At 34.3% G+C, this 17267-nt stretch overlaps 1 protein-coding gene across 4 annotated transcripts in view; it reads right to left on the bottom strand.

Moving 5' to 3' along the window:
* Positions 1–17267, bottom strand: part of SHOC2 (SHOC2 leucine rich repeat scaffold protein) — an 84398-nt gene that overhangs the window by 42692 nt on the left and 24439 nt on the right. For all 4 annotated transcript variants that reach the window (XM_020905450.2, XM_020905453.2, XM_020905449.2 and 1 more), the window contains exon 2: positions 11569–12493. In XM_020905450.2, the coding sequence (XP_020761109.1) occupies positions 11569–12271 (703 nt within the window). In that variant the 5' untranslated portion in view covers positions 12272–12493. The remainder of the gene's footprint in view (positions 1–11568; positions 12494–17267) is intronic.

Here is a 17267-nt window from a genome sequence, read left to right as displayed (position 1 = left end):
GGCTCAGCCTCTTCATTCTTTCTGGAGCTATTTCTCCACTCTTCTCCAGTAGCAGTATCCCAGAGGCAAAAAGCAGTGGGACACATGGCCTCTCATTTCCAGAATTTAGACAGTCAAAATATTCATCAAACAGGCAATTTTTGGAGGAAAAAGGTTTTCCTGCCCTTCTCGAGACTGCAAGTGATAATCAAAATGCTTAAATGAGAAATTCCTGAGAAAATTAAAATTCGTTTAATTTTAACGAACAAAGAAACATTACTATACAAATATGTGAATACACTACAAGCCTAAAACACAACAGAAAATAAACTATTACTACAAGAGCATTAAGTCAGTCAATCAGACAAGATTCTTGTGTGCACATTCTCTTTACCAGACATAATACTAGACACTAAAGGCAGAAAGACACTACAATACACTAAACGCTTGTTCTCATGAAATTAAAAATTAGTAGGAGACTACATGTGATTTGAGGAAGGCTACAGATGGTCCTGTTTATGAAATTTCAACATTAAAGAGTCTTTCTTTTGGATCTTTAAGACCAAGGGAAGATACAAGTCAAGATGAGAAAGGAGACCTGGAACCTTCAATACCAAACTAAAGAATCTGGATCTTTTTGATCAGGTAATAAAACAAAATTTAAAGCTTCTGAATAATGCATGATAATCAGAATACTATTCTAAAAAGACTATTTACTCATAGATTTGAAAGGACGGATAGATTAGGAAGCAAAGTCTATTAGGAAACTACTATAACTAGCTCACATGAAATAATATGAGGGCCTAAACAAAATCAATAGTAGTAGAATGAACAGAAGGGCCATCTCCCACTAGGAGAGCTATTAAGAGAGATGGAAAAAGCAGTACAAATGCAGTAAGACAAGTAATTCTGAAATTACGTACAGTAAAGCTCATATACAAATTGTTGGAAATCAGAAATAAAGAAAAATATTAAAACTATAGAGAAAAAAGAACTTTACAAACACAAAAATATAGTTATAACAGCAAAACTCTTGTCAGAAACTAGGCAAGCCAAGAAAAAAATCCAACAAACAAAAACATAGGGAAAGGAGAGCTACCTTAAAAATAATGAATAAGAAAGAAAAGATGCCAAACTAGAATTTTATAACAGGAAAAATAACCATTAAAAATGAAAACAAAATAAAGGCTTGCAGACAAACAGAAGCATAAAAAATTGAATCTGAGTAGACCTGGGCTACAGTATACATTAAAAGAAGTTCTTCGGGCAAAAAGAAAAAAGAAAATACCAAATAGAGATTCAGATCTAACTCAAAAAATGAAAAATACTAGAGGGAATAAATACATGGCCAAGTATCAATTTTTTTCAGCATTTTTAGTCTCTTTAAAAGATAACAAAAAAGGATGATGACACATCAAAAGGCACAGGAAGCAACTAACATAGAGTTCACAATAACCAAAGCTGGAATAATTGGAGCAACAAAACGAATAATATTGGATTGAAACCCACAGAATAAATGAGTCCAGACTGATACAATTAACTGAATAAATAAATGGGGGAGAAAGGACAGCTTTTCCTTATAGAAGAATTTCACTTAATAAATACAAAAGAAATAAGGGAAATTTTAAAAAATCATCATTCAGTTCAGTTCAATTCAGTCACTCACTCGTGTCTGACTCTTTGCAACCCCATGAACCGCAGCACACCAGACCTCCCTGTCCATCACCAACTCCCGGAGTTTACAGAATATAGTAATAATTGCTTCAGGGAAGATCTACCAGTGAAAGCTAAAATTTATAAACAAAAGGTGAAAGAGAAACAAGATATTGGCACAGTCTAAAATTGGTACTTCCCAAGGTAGTTATTAATCTAAAAGAAAAAAATTATTAACTTCAAAGTGGAGCAGCATAGCAGAAACCACCATAACCAAGTGGTCTAGGTCAAAATTACCAGCAATGAGACATATCAACATCATGTATTTCTTGATATGATTCAATGGGAAAGGTACACAATCACTTCTGTGGTATTCTTGCCAAAATCTTATAACCTTAGTTATGACAAAATATACAAACAAAAAATGAATTATATGAAGTATCCCAGCTGTATACTTCAAATGTATCCAGTATCAAGTTATGGATATGTACTGTAAATGCTAGACCAGTTAAGAAGGCATGAAATCAGGGGGAAAGGAAAAGTAACAAATGGCACAAAAAGAACATAGCCAGCGAGCAGACAGATTTAAACCAACTAGATTGATAATTATATTAAATACAATGGTCTAAACTCTTCAATTAAGGCAAAAACTGCGAGACAGGATAGAACAAAGACCTAGCCATATGCTGCCTACAAGAAACCATTTTAAATATATATAAAGACAAAAAGTTAAAAGGCAGGAAGGGATATGGGTATATCAATGTCAAATAAAAATAGCATTCAGAAAAAGAGATACTACCAGAAATATTACCAGCAATAACTAAAAATGTTTCAAAATGCATAAATTGCTCATTAGAAAAAAGAATCTAAAGCATATAAACAACTAATAAAGTTTCAAAGTACAAGAAGCAAACAATAATAGCACTAATGGGAGAAAAAAATTCTACTATTATATAGTTGGGTATTTCAATACTCATTTCTTACTAATTGAAGAAAAAAGTAGACAGAAAATTGATAAGGGTATGGAAGAAATGAATAACATCATCCATCTAACCCTGCTCCAAAATAACAGCAAAATGCATCCTCTTTTCAACTACACACAGAACACTTACAAGACAGACTATATTTTATAAATCAGTAACAAAAAATAGGGAAGTCCCCACTGGTCCTAGTGGTTAGGACTTTATATTTTCATTGCTGAGGGCACAAGTTAGATCCCTGCTCAGGGAACTAAGATCCCACAAGCTGCATGGTATAGTCAGAAAGTTAAATGGAAATGTCTCTGAAATACTTGAAAACTGAACAATGCACTGCTAAATAATCCATGGGTTAGAGAATAATAAGAGATATTTGGAAAATATTTCGAACTAAATAATAAGGAAAATACAACATATCAAAATTTACGTGATGCTGCTAAAATAGTACTTGGAGGGGAGGTTCACAGCTATCAACACTTACATAATGAAAGAAAGAAAGGAATGAAATCAATCTAACAATTTAAGACAAAGGACATATTCAAGCTACAGTAATAGGAAACAAGATAATTAAGTGTAGAAAACAAAACAAAGACCAATAAAAGCAATATCAGGAATGAATGAGAGACAAAATAATACATATTTCAAACTTCAAAATATAATAAGGAACTAAATGAACTTTATGCCAAAAAATTCAACAAATCAAAAGACAAATGCTCTGACAGATTCAAAACTACCAAAACTCAACTAAGAAGAAACAAAAAACCCAAATAATTTTCCATTAACTTGCCATCTAAAACCTTTCTACAAAGAAAACCGTCCCAAATTATAAGACTCTTAAATTCTTCTAAACATTTCAAAGAAGTAAAAGTTAGTCGCTCAGTTATGTCTGACTCTCTGCAACTCCATGGACTACAGCCTGCCAGGTTCCTCTGTCCATGGGATTCTCCAGGCAAGAATACTGGAGTGGGTAGCCATTTCCTTCTCCAGGGGATCTTTCCAACCCAAGGATCAAACCTGGGTCTCCTGCATTGCAGATGGATTCTTTACCATCTGAGTCATTTGAAAACATACTACTAATTCTACACAAACTCCTCCAGAACATAAAAGAGTAACTCCTCCCAACTCATTCCACAATATGAAGCCAGAGTTGCCCTGACCATTACAAAAAAGAGAAAGGGAAAAAAGGAAATTACAGATCAATATCCATGGGGAGTACAGATGCAAAAATCTTAGTAAATTAAATCTAGCAACATACAAAAAGACCCTATTAAAATGTATCTAACAGGCACTCAAATGTTGGTAAATAAATAATTTAGGTTTATTTCATAAGTTGTGGCTTACCCTATATTATCATTTGACTCATATTAAGGACACGACTGAACTGAAGGACATTTACATTTTTAAATTAACTCTTGTTCCTGAACTTATAGGGTCATTTTTCAAGCATTCAGAGCAATAAAAATAAAATCAAATCTTACTAAAATACATTTGCAAAACAACACAATCAACAAGGGCTGGAAATTTTTATTACACAAGCTTGAATAGATTTAGGGACTTACATCAGAATACAGACTATTTTATTTGTATAAATTTGTCTTATGTCTTAATTCTCCCTTTCACTCTAAAGAAAACTTTAGTAATTCTTCTAAGCAAGTCCTTCTGTAACTAAGCAACATAGACAACATGGTCTGTATTCTTTGAATGGCTAGCATGCTATCATTAGAGCACAAAGACTGCCCTCTTCCCTACACCACAGTAGAGTGGGAAGTCAAATGTATCCTCAGGTTCAATCAGATCCTTCTAAGATGGTTCAAGTGCTGTTTTTTCCCCTCTGTTCTCTTATCTCCTCCTTTAGCAATAATAACAACGTTTCCAGGTTTCTGTTTAGTGAAACACCTGACAATTTGACAACAGTCAACTAAGTTAACAGTTCATTTCTAGGTCTGTAAGGTTTCTTGCTGATTTCCAGTGAAAAAAGTTATTTATTAACAACTATGAATTCCCCTTCCTGATTTCTCTTGCCTGCCAAACTAAGTTACTCATTAGCACTTGTACAAAACAGTCAAATGAGATTATTAATGTTACCTGGGCCATGAAAGCAACTGCAGCACCCCTGAGAGTGCTGAGAGAATTTCAAGAATTTTAGGAACTAAGGGTTACAAATTTGAGTTAATATTAAAAATTGGGCAACAGTGTTGGGTTTCATTAAATTCACCTCAAGCCACAGTTATTCCAGTATTGGTCACTCAGTCATGCCTGACTCTTTGCAACCCTGCAGCCTGAAACCCGCCAGGCGGTTCCTCTGTCCATGGAATTCTCCAGGCAAGAATACTGGAAGGGATAACCATTCCCTTCTCCAGGGTATCTTCCCAACCCAGGGATCAAAAACGAGTCTCCCACATTGCAGGCAGACTCTATCATCTGAGCCACCAGGGAAGCCCTTCAACATTTACTGAAAGCCTACTGTTTATTATCTACAAAAATTTACAGAAAATTACATAATAGGGAATTAAACAAAATCTCTAAGGTCTCTTCAATTTTTAAAAAAAATGGATTCTTAGTATTTTTATACATTATACACATATATACATTTATTATATATTACTTGACATAAAATATAACTGCAGTACTATAGTAAAAACAGTAGAAAACTGACTTTGTTTTCATTAAGTGTTAATGAGTCATTCCTAATTTCTCATATATCTGAATGCTGTGAGAGTTTTTTAAATGGGTAAAAATGATCTAGGTTCTCAAAAAGCATGTATAACATAGCAGATCATTCTCTAAGACAATTTACCCATCCAAAATTGTGTACAATATAAATGATCTAGCACTTCACTGAACAGAAAATACAGGATGAATAGTTTTTTTAAAAAAGATTCCCTCTAACTTAGCTATTTTATAAAGAATAATGAATAGGAGGAAACGCTAAAGAGATGAAAATTTAAAACTAGCCTTTAATTCACTGAAGGAAAAGTTCTAGAAATACTGAATGAATGTCTAGTGCGTGCTTAGTCATGTCCAACGCTCTGTGACCCTTTGGACTGTGGCCCACCAGGCTCCTCTATCAATGGGATTTTTCAGACAAGAATACTGAAATAGCTTGCCATTTCCTTCTCCAAGGGATATTCCCGACCCAGGGATCCAACCCAGGTCTCCTGCATTGCAGGCGGATTCTTTACCCACTGAGCCATCGGGGAAGAGTATTATTAGTAAGAGACAAAGATGGAGTTTATTTCTGGTTTCAAAGAGTAATCATTTCCTTTCTAGAAGAATAAAACCCTTTAAAACTTCATTGTTCAGAATTTCCTGAACTAAAGTGACTGATTATTCAAAATGAAAACCTGATAACCTTTACTCTAATTTACTGAGGCAAAAAAAAAATTTTTTTACTAAAGCACACCTCTAACATGAAACTCAAAGGAACCAGGCAAGGAAAAGGATGGGGAAAGAAAGTGGTTATTTATTGTTTTCCCTCTGAAAATATGACTTCTTGAGTGTCCTGGTGTTTAGTGAGGAGTCTTTTTCAAGATTAAAAATGGGGAAAGATGTAGGCAGAAGAATGATATACTGATCCAAAAGAGAAAGCAATGCCTAAGGTTTCCATCTATTTAACACAAAAAGATAGTACATTTACTTTATCTGTCCATGTCTTATCATACAAAAGGAAAAAGTAAACTCAGTATCACCAAATGAGTTTTCCTGGCTACTCTCTAATATATTATGATCTTCATATGTCTTTCAGTATTCTTTCACTGTTTTATGCCAGTATTCACCCATGTGAATATGCATCATTGGTATCAAATCACATGGCATTAACAAAGATGCCATTAACATTTAAACAGGTATTCAGTTTTTAATATAATTTCTCTATAAATGCAACAGAGCTGCTAAATTTCAAATATGCTATGTAAACTAAATACTACTAGGCTATGTTTCACAAATTTCAAATTTCTCATACTTATCAAATATACTGAACAAACTGGATGGTACGATTCAAGGTTTTTATATTCATAAAAACAACAGAGAAGAATAAGCAACACACATATATATATATATATGAAATAATGAAGATCTAAACATCTAAAAATGGAAGTTTAACAAATGGTAATTAGTATATATAATGAACTGTAAATTCTCTTGTTATGAGTTTCAACAGTAAGTCAAATTACATTAAAGATGCAGAACTTTTCAAAATGTCAAATTCCATTTTATTTGATCTTGGTGCATGAGTCTTTTTTATAAGCATTCTTAAAAGAGCTCAGGATTTGCAGGGGGCTGGGGAGGGTTGTAATTTAAAAAGCAGTAAAGCAAGATCTGCATCACAGAAAACAACTATTTCTGTCTTTCCTTTATAACAAGAGATAGCTTTCAAAAATTAAAAACAAATCAATAATCACAGAACTATAAATAAAAAACATATGAGATACCACTTCACATGGAATGGCTACATTAAAATAGCTAACACAAGAGTGTTGAGGATATAGAGAAATTGGAACCCTCATACACTGCTGATGGAAATGTAAGACGGTGCAGTAACTTAAGAAAATAGTCTAGTAGTTCCTCAAAAGATTAAACATAGAGTTACCATATGACTCAGTAATTCCTCTTCTAGGTATACACCCAAGAGAAATGAAAACAAATGTCTACACAAAAACTTGTACACAAATGTTCATAGTAATCTTATTCCTAACAGTCAAAAGGTGAAAACAACCCAAATGTTCAACAACTGATGAGTAGATAAATAAAATGTGGTATAATATACAATGGAATATTATTCAGCAATAAAAAGGAACAATATATTGATAGATGCTACAATCTGGATGAATTTTGAAAACATTTTGCTATGTGAAAGAAGCCACTCACCAAAGACTATATATTTTATTATTCCAATTATTAGAACTGGAGAATTCCATGGACAGAGGAGCCTGGCAGGCTACAGTCCACAGGATCACAATTGGACATGACTGAAGCAACTTAGCATGCACACACCACAACAGGCAAATCTACAGAAACAGAAAGTAGATTAATGCTTGAATAGGACTAAGGGGTTGGAAGAAAACAGGGCTGGGGTGGGGTGATTGCCAAAGAGTACAGAGTTTCTCTCTGGAGTGATGAAAATGTCCTGTAATTGTCTGTGATAGTGAACAACTTTGTGAATATGCTAAAATACCACTGAATTGTATTCTTCAAATGCATTAATCATATGCTATGTGAATTATATCTGAATTAAGCTATTAATCTGTCAACGTGTCAGCAAATTTGGAAAACTCAGCAGTGGCCACAGGATTGGAGAAGGTCAGCTTTCATTCCAATCCAAAAGAAGGGCAATGCCAAAGAATGTTCAAACCACCATACAATTGCACTCATTTCACATGCTAGTAATACTAAGGTTATGCTCAAGATCTTTCAAGCTAAGCTTCTGCAGTATATGAACTGAGAACTTCCAGATGTATAAGCAGGATTTAGAAAAGGCAGAGGAACCAGAGATCAAATTGCCAATATCCATTGGATCATAGAAAAAGCAAGGAATTCCAGAAAAGCACCACTTCTGCTTCACAGACTAAAGCTTTCACTGTGTGAATCACAACTATAAAAAATTCTTAAAGACATGTGAATACCAGACCACCATATATGTCTCCTGAGAAACCTATATGAAAGTCAAGAAGCAACAGAACCAGAGATGGAACTATGGACTGGTCCAAATTGGGAAAGGAGTGTGTCAAAGGCTGTATATTGTCACTCTGCTTATTTAACTTATATGCAGAGTACATCATGGGAAATGCTTGGATGTATCCCAAGCTGGAATCGAGACTGCCAGGAGAAATATCAACCACATCAGAATATGCAGATGATACCACTCTAATGACAGAAAGCAAAGAGTTACCAAAGAGCCTCTTGAGGGTGAAAGAGGAGTGAAAAAGCTGCCTTAAAACTCAACATTCAATAAAACTCTACATTCAGAAAACTAAGATCATGGCATCTGGTTCCAACACTTCATGGCAAATAGAAGGGGGAAAAGTGGAAAGCAGTGACAGATTTTATTTTCTTGGGCTACAAAATCACTGCAGATGGTGACTGCAGCCACAAAATTAAAAGATGCTTGCTCCTTGGCAGGAAAACTATGACAAAGCTAGACAGCACATTAAAAGCAGAGACATCACTTTGCCGACAAAGATCCATATAATCAACGGTATGATTTTTCCAGTAGTCATGTATGGATGTGAGCACTGGACCATAAAGAAGGCTAAGCACTGAAGAACTAATGCTTTCCAGTTGGGGAGCTGGAGAAGATTCCTGAGTCCCTTGGACTGCAAGAGGATCAAACCAGTCAATCCTAAAGGAAATCAACCCTGAATATTCATTGGAAGGACTGATGCTGAAGCTGAAGCTCCAATACTTTGGCCACCTGACATAAAGAGCTGACTCAACTGGGAAAGACCCTGATGCTGGGAGGGATTGAGGGAAGGAGAAGAAGGGCACAAAAGAGGATGAGGTGGTTGGATGGCATCACCAACTCAATGGACATAACTCTAGGAGATAGTGAAGGACAGGGAAGCCTGGTGTGCTGCAGTCCATGAGGCTGCAAAGTCAGACACGACTGAGCTACTCAGCAGGTATCCACTCTTCTAGACACTGGAAGCAGTATACTGAGACCTAGAGTCAAACTGTGACTTTGCCAACTTCTTACCTATGTGACCTTTAGTAAATTATCTAATCTCACTAAGTTTTCAGTTCCTTTTTCAGTACAATAAGAGAAAAGTACTTATTTCATTGGATTACTATTAGAATTTAATGAGATAACAGATATAAAGTTACATTAAAAAAGTGTATGTTATACGACATACTGTGCTCAAACAACAGCTATTCTTATTATTACAATTATTTTATTTTTATTAGATCTTTATTTTCTTGTTCCCACAAGGAAATACATAATGCAGACATCTGCAAGGTTTGTCCCAAATCCATGCATCTAAGTTAAACCTTATTAATTTTAATTTCTTTACAAATATTATTTTATTTTTTAAAGCAGTTTACTTTCTATCTGATGCCCTTCCTGGAATATAAGTTACTATTTTTATAGACACAGAAATTTAAAAAACACAAAATTCAATGTCACTAATGGTTGGGGGTACTCATTAAAAAACAAATTCAGTGGTTATTTTTTCAATTGCAAATTTAGAAATAAAGGTCCAAAGAGTAGGCAGCCACAAAAATCAACATTGTAATTAAATAAAACTTGCCAATTTTAAAAAATACATTATAGTAAAAATGTTTTATCCATATGCTTAAAACCAAAGTGAAGTAAACTTAAAGTCCTATGAAATAATTTCCTGTTTACGAAATGAATGTTCTTAATTCCCAGGTAATTTGGTAACGTTTCTAAAAGTCCTTAATGAAAATCTCTCATATGAATGAAAGTCAACATTTTAGAATGACGTGTAACATGCACAAAACAACAGTAAGTACAAAGACAGCAGATAACATTTTATATTTCTACCTAAAAATTTAGCATTACCTGCCCCCAAAACTTATAATTCTATTCTACAATGAATCACATAAACAGGTCAAATTTTGATCGAATAGAGTACAGAATCAAGTCATTCAACAATCACATTCCTATCTGAAAACATGGAAAGAAGCATTTCCACTCAAATTTTCAGGAGTTTTTTAATATCTCATAAGTGTGTCACACTTTATAAATACAAGTACACTGCTTGAGAAAATCGATCATGGATTTCTAAACATATTTAATTAAACCAAAGTTAAATTAAGATTTTAGGTGTCTGGTTAGAGCTAAATATAATAGAACACCATACCTAAAATATAAATTACATTTTTTTCAAAGCTAAACAAAAATTTTTTAAATGCCCACAGAGTATTATATCTCTACAAAGCTGCACAGCCTAAAAACAAAGTTTCCTTTATCACTCATGATAAGACCAACATTTAAAACAATAAATTAAAAAATAATAAAATAAAAAATAAATAAATAAAACCTGTTTTATTCAGAATAAATCTTTCATCCACAAAAAAGAAACTTATCTTTAAAAGTTGCATAATCAATTTTTATGTCAATTTTTTGAACTCTCATAAAAAGGGCCTACAAAGACAACACCTTTATCAATTTCTCAAATCTGGTAAATCAATGGCTTACTATATTACAAAAGTTGCTGAAAATTTTTTTTTAATTAAAAATATCAAACAAGTAACTTTTACTGACTTGTTTACACATGTATATTTCCTATTTTTTATCCTACTATCCATTCTTTTAAAAGCATTCCCCCTTTTTTTTTAGTACATATAGCTTTAGGTGTAAAAATAAGAATGAAAGCTATCAAAATACTAAGTGTTACATTAACTACAGCTGCCTCCGTACTTTTCGGCATCCTCAGATTGTTTTTAATGAACATGTAAGTACTTTCAAAATGAAAAAATTTTTTCAACTTGCTTACCACCCAGCTTCTTCACAAGGCTCTTACATGCCAATCTTTTGTGGTAAATTACGTAGAAAAATGGTGTGAATATAAACAAACATTTTCAGGGAAAAAAGAGAATGTCAGAGAATGGGAAAATATAGCCTTAAAGCATCTTACATAATGCTATCTGTAATTACTTTAAAAGCAGGTGGTAACAACTAAAAACTTTGGCAAAAATTTTTTTCTGCTTCAAATTTACTATTTCCCAATGAAAATGAAAGTAGATTAGTTTTGTGTGAAAAACGCCCAATTGCATTTACATTTTAAGTCATTTTTGAGGTCTATAAAGTGATCTCAAACCGTGGATTATTAATATCACAAAACAGATTAAAGCAAGCTAAAGACAGAACCTAGAAACTAACTAGTTTTTTTTTTTTTTTAGGCAAGTTATCAGACACTTTCTGATATGGAAAAGAATCATCAAAACTATTTAGCATAATAAATACTATAAATAATGAAAGTAATGTAAGGCCTCTTACCAATTTCAGCAGGTAGTTGTTTGATTTTGTTCTCTCGAATGCTAAGCATGCTGAGTTTTGACAGGTTTTTGATGTCTTTTTCCACAGTAGTTATACGATTAAAGCGAAGGTAAAGAGTGGTGAGAGAATCTAGCCTATACACCACTGAAGGAATTTCTCTCAGTTTATTATGCCGTAAATCAAGCATCCGCAGCTTCTTCAAGTTATCAAGAGAGTCAGGCAAACTGGTAAGTGAATTTTCACTTAGAGCCAGTGTCATGAGATTTACTAGACAACCTACTTCCGCTGGGAGGGACTGTAATTTGTTGCTATATAAATAAAGTTCTGTTAATTGAGTCAACTCCTTGATTGATGACGGCAATATGTGTATAGACCTCTTGGATAAGTCCAAACGCATTGAGTTCTCTTCCCGGCATTTGTTGAGCTCTTTAATCACCTCTGCATTGCTAGATTTTTTTCTAGTCCCAGGTGCTGGATTTGGCCGTTTGATCGTATTATCAACCGAAAAAGCCACCCCTGGCTGGGCAGCACTGGAGTCCTTCTTTCCATCTTTGGCATCTTTCCCTTTGGTCTTAGGTTCTTTTTCTTTGCTCTCTTTCCCAAAACCTCCAGAGGCTTTTGCCTCCTTTTCTCTTTCCTTGGCTGATGGTGCTTTGGGATCTTTCTCTTTAGAGTCTTTTTCTTTTCCTAAACTACTACTCATGGTGACTCAAGCTAGGGCAAAAACTACATGAACTCCTTTTATTTACCAACAAAAGAAATTCAAAGATGAAGAGACAAAGATCCTACACAGTCAAAAAAGGCGTTGGCTTGAAGAAGTAATCTCCATCTGTTACATGCTGGATCTAAAACCACTATGCCCATTTCTGATAACTCATTCCAACTGGTAAAATGGTGCTGGTCAATCAATGATTCATTAGAATTCCTGAAATATAATACAGAGAGAGTATTAAATTAATTTAGGTTATAGTTTATATTAAGTAAATTGGTGCTGCAAACAATTTTAGTGACAATTTTGCTATTTTCCTATGATTTGAAACAGTAAATATTTATTGAACACATTCTACTTTGCAAAACCCATTAAAAAACTATAAAAATTCATAAAACAGGCTCTAACTTTGAGGAATTTACAATCTAACAGGAAGAGGTAAGATAGGAACAAGTAATCAAAGTGCAAAATTCTAAAGTGATGAAACATGGGAGAAATCACCACAGCAGCTAATGTCTAAGTGCTTTCTATGAACAAATATCACTGCAAGGAATTTACAAACATTAACTCTCTCCAGCTTTGTGATCTTGGCAAAGTAATGGAACTAAGATTCCAAAATGGCGGTATACTGCCTATATATGCCTAACTACTACAGTAAAACTGCTGTATCTGCAGCTAATTAACAAATAGTTTCAGCAAAAGAAAAGACTTGAAAGGCAATAATGAGAGAATGGAGAGCAGTGGAGTAAAGAAACAAGATTGAAATAGGAATGGAAAACAGCAAATAAATCAGGAAAGGGGCTCTAAGGACCCCTTTTGAGAAACAATAACAGAGCCATCTCCATGAAGCCTATATTCTAGGAACTGAAAAGGTAGCTTTTTCAGTTAAAAGTGAGAAGGATTAAGGGTTCTTAGAAAGAGACAAAGTTCACTGGTAAAAATGACTAACCAAAAAGACTCACAAAGGTTGAAAATACAAGGGGAGATGGAAGTAAGACAACACTAGGCTAATAAGATCTATTCTTGGTATAAGACTAGAATGATGATCATCACATTTAATAATTATTCACTCAGAAAAACACATCAATAAGCCATATATACTAAATATATTCCTTAGTCTTACCTTAAATGCATATGTGAAAACTTTACAATACTGAATCTTAAATTACAATAAAAAGCTTCTGATTCCATACAAGTTAGAATAATAATAATTCCATACAAGTTAGAAAAATACTCTGCTTTTCACATTAATTGTAACTTAAAACCCTAACAAAACACATGAAGCAACTAGCAGAATATTCTGAAAGGTAGATAAAAGAAGACAGACTAGTTAGTAAAGGACAGGGAAGCCTGGAGGGCTGCAGTCCATGGGGTTGCAAAGAGTTAGACATTACTTGGTGACTGAACAAGAAGAACTAAAGAACAAACAGATAAACAATTCAATAACTGAAATGAAAAATACACTAGAAGGAATCTACAGCTGAATAACTGAAGTAGAAGAACAGATTAAGTGACATGGAAGACAGAATGGTGGAAATCACTGTCATGGAAAAGAAAAAATAAGAATAAAAAGAAGTGAAGACAGACTGAGAGACCTCTGGGACAACATTAAATGCACCAACATTCACATTATAGGGGTTCCAGAAGGAGAATAGAGAGAGAATGAACCTGAGAAAATATCTGAAGAGATAATAGCTGAAAACATCCCTAACATGGGAAAGGAAGCAGTCATCCAAGTCCAGGATGCTCAGAGTGTCTCAGGCAGAATAAACCCAAGGAAGAACATGCCAAGACACATAGTAATTAAAGGAAAAAAAAAAAAGCAACAAGTGAAAAATGATAAATAACATACAAGTGAATTCCCATAAGGTTATCAGCTGATTTCTCAGCAAAATTCTGCAGGCCCAAGGGGAGTATGGCATGACATATTTAAAGTGATGAAAGGGAAAAACCTACAACCAAGAATATGCTAGGAGTTCCCCAATGGTCCAGTGGCTAAGACTCTGCAATCCCAGTGCAGGGACCCAGGTTCGATCCCTGGTCAAGGATCTAGACCCCACATGTCACAACTAAAGATCCTGCACCCTACAACTAAGACCTGATACAGCCAAACAAATTAAAAAAAAAAAAAGAATACTGTACCCATCAAGGCTCTCAATCAGATGTGACAGAGACATCAAATGCTTTACAGACAAACAAAAGCTAATAGAATTCAGCACCACCAGACCAGCTTTGCAACAAATGATAAAGGAACTTTTCTAGGTGGGAAATAGACCAGCAAACTTAAAACAACCGTGCACATATATTAGACTACTATATCAAAACCTCATGGGAACAACAAATCCCAAAACCACGATAAACAGACCAAAAAGAAAAAGCAGTCCAAACACACTAAAAATTAAAAATTGTCATCAAACTGAAAGAGAAGAGAACAAAAGAGGAAGGTAAGAAAAAAGGCCTATTAAAAACAAACCCAAAATAAGTAAGAAAATGGTAACAGGAATATACATATTGATGATTAAATGTAAATGGATAGCTATTCAATAGATGTAAAAAAAAATGAAATTAGAACATTCTTTAACATACAGAAAAACAAGCACAAAATGAATGAAAGACCTAAATGTGAGACCAGACACTATAAAACTCTTACAGGAACACATAGGAAGAACACTTTCTGACACAAATCCCAGCAATATCTTCTTCGATCCATCCCCCAAGAGTAATGGAAATAAAAACAAAAATAAACAAATGGGACCTAATTAAATGTAAAATCTTTTGCATAACAAAGGAAACCATAAACAAAACAAAAAGACAACCCACAGAATTGGAGAAAATATTTGCAAATGACGTGACCAACAAGGGATTAGTTTCCAAAATTTACAAATAGTTTATGGGGCTCAATATTATCAAAACAACTCAATCAAAAAAGGGTATAAGACCTAAACAGACATTTCTCCAAAGAAGATAGGCAAATGGCCATGAGGCACATGAAAAGATGTTCAACATCACTAATTATTAGAGAACTGCATATCTAAACTACATTGAGATATCACCTCACATCAGTCAGAATTGTTACCATCAAAAAATCCACAAACAATAAATGCTGGAGAGGGTACGGAGAGAAGGAAACTCTCCCACACTGTTGGTGGGAATGTAAACTGGTATAGCCACTATAGAGAATAGTATAAAGAGTCCTTAAAAAACTAAAAACAGGGCTAACCATAAGATCCTACAACCCCACTCTTGGGCATGCATTATAATCCAAAAGAACACATGCACCCCGATTTCAGTACTGCTTACAATAGCCAAGACATGGAAGAAACCTAAGTGTTCAACTATGGAGGACTGGATAAAGAAGATGTGGTATATATATAATACAATGGAATATTACTCAGCCATTAAAAAAGAATGAAATAATGCCACTTGCAGCAGCAACATGGATGGATTCAGAAACTGAGTGAATTAAGTCAGAAGGAGAAAGTGAAATATGATATCACTTCTATGCAGAATCTAAAAAAAAAAAGATACAAACGAACTTTTTTACAAACAGAAACAGGCTCATAGAGAACTTATGGTTACCAGGGAAGCATGGTGGAAAGAGACAGCTAGGGAGTTTAGGACTGACATGTACACACAGTTATATTTAAAATGGATAACCAACAAGAATCTCCTCTGCTCAGTATTATGTAACAACCTGAACAGCAAAGAGTAGCTATCTATATACACGTATAACTGAATCAATCTGCTGTACACCTGAAACTAACACAACAGTTTCACCCACTATATTCCAATATAAAATAAAAAGTTTAAAAAGACAGAAAACATATAAACTGCAGAATGATAAAGAATCGTTCCATCTGTATAATGTTTCAATACATACAAATTAATATACATGGTTTGTGAACACATACCTACATACATTTAGACACAAAGGATTGAGAAACATCAAATTTAGGATGGTGGTTTCTAAGCTGTGGTTCCAAGGTGGCTTCTAAGTTGCAATTGTAAAGACAAGTAAGTAGAATGCTAACCCAATGTTTGACAAGTGGATTTCAGTAGAGTCCAAAGTTATGTTTTCATTTTGAAGCAAATGGGCAAATGAACTCTGAGTCCTCTCCTGGCTGTATGAAAGATTTAGAAAGCCATCTTCTTCTAGTTATTAGAAGAATATTTCTTTATCAAACAATGAGAAATAATACCTATCAAACTGATTAAAAAATAAAAAAAGAACTGTGCTGGTGAAGACACAGAGAAACTTACACTGTCATAGACTGTTGATGGGCATACAATCCAGTAAAGACTTTTTGAAAATATGACTTCATAATATGATTAATTTGGCTTTTGTTTGAATAAAAATATAAATGTGAGAGTTACAAGTCTGTGTAAGACAGAAAAAAAATAAAAGAATACACCCTCAAACTGTTCATTTACCTGCTTACCTCTCTCTCCGGAAAAAGATACTGGGTGATGAGAGAGAGAGACAAGAAAAGGAAATGCCAGGGAATGAGGTAAAGAGATTGAAGTTGAGACCAAATTATAAAGGGCCATGGATACTGAGCTAAATGAGTTTGGACTCTGCCACAAATTCTTCATCTAGGATCTTACACATACCACATGGAGAACACTGATGAAACAGATATGCACTTTGAGCCTGACTTATCAGGAAAGGAACTTATGTATCTACATCTGCCTCAGTCTAGCAAATCTGTTATCAAGTCTTCAGTTAAACCCTTTCCCAAAAAGCAGATCTCCATTTCCTCTGCTTTTACCTGCCCAGTCCTAGTGGTACAAGACTTGCTACCTACGTTCAGATAGGTTGAGAAATTTATAAACTACTATCACACGATTATATTTGATTTTCAAAGTAACCCTCTGTTAAGCAGGCACCCCAGGAGTGTTACTCTCATTAACAGATGAGTTAACTAAGGTTTATGGAAGTTAAATTATCTGCCCAACAGTATGGTGGGAGTCTGACAATAACAACACTAGA

The sequence above is a fragment of the Odocoileus virginianus genome, chromosome 7, assembly GCF_023699985.2.
Source record: "Odocoileus virginianus isolate 20LAN1187 ecotype Illinois chromosome 7, Ovbor_1.2, whole genome shotgun sequence".
NCBI lineage: Eukaryota > Metazoa > Chordata > Mammalia > Artiodactyla > Cervidae > Odocoileus > Odocoileus virginianus.
Note: the sequence above shows the minus strand (reverse complement) of the source record. Positions and strands in the feature narration are given on the sequence as shown.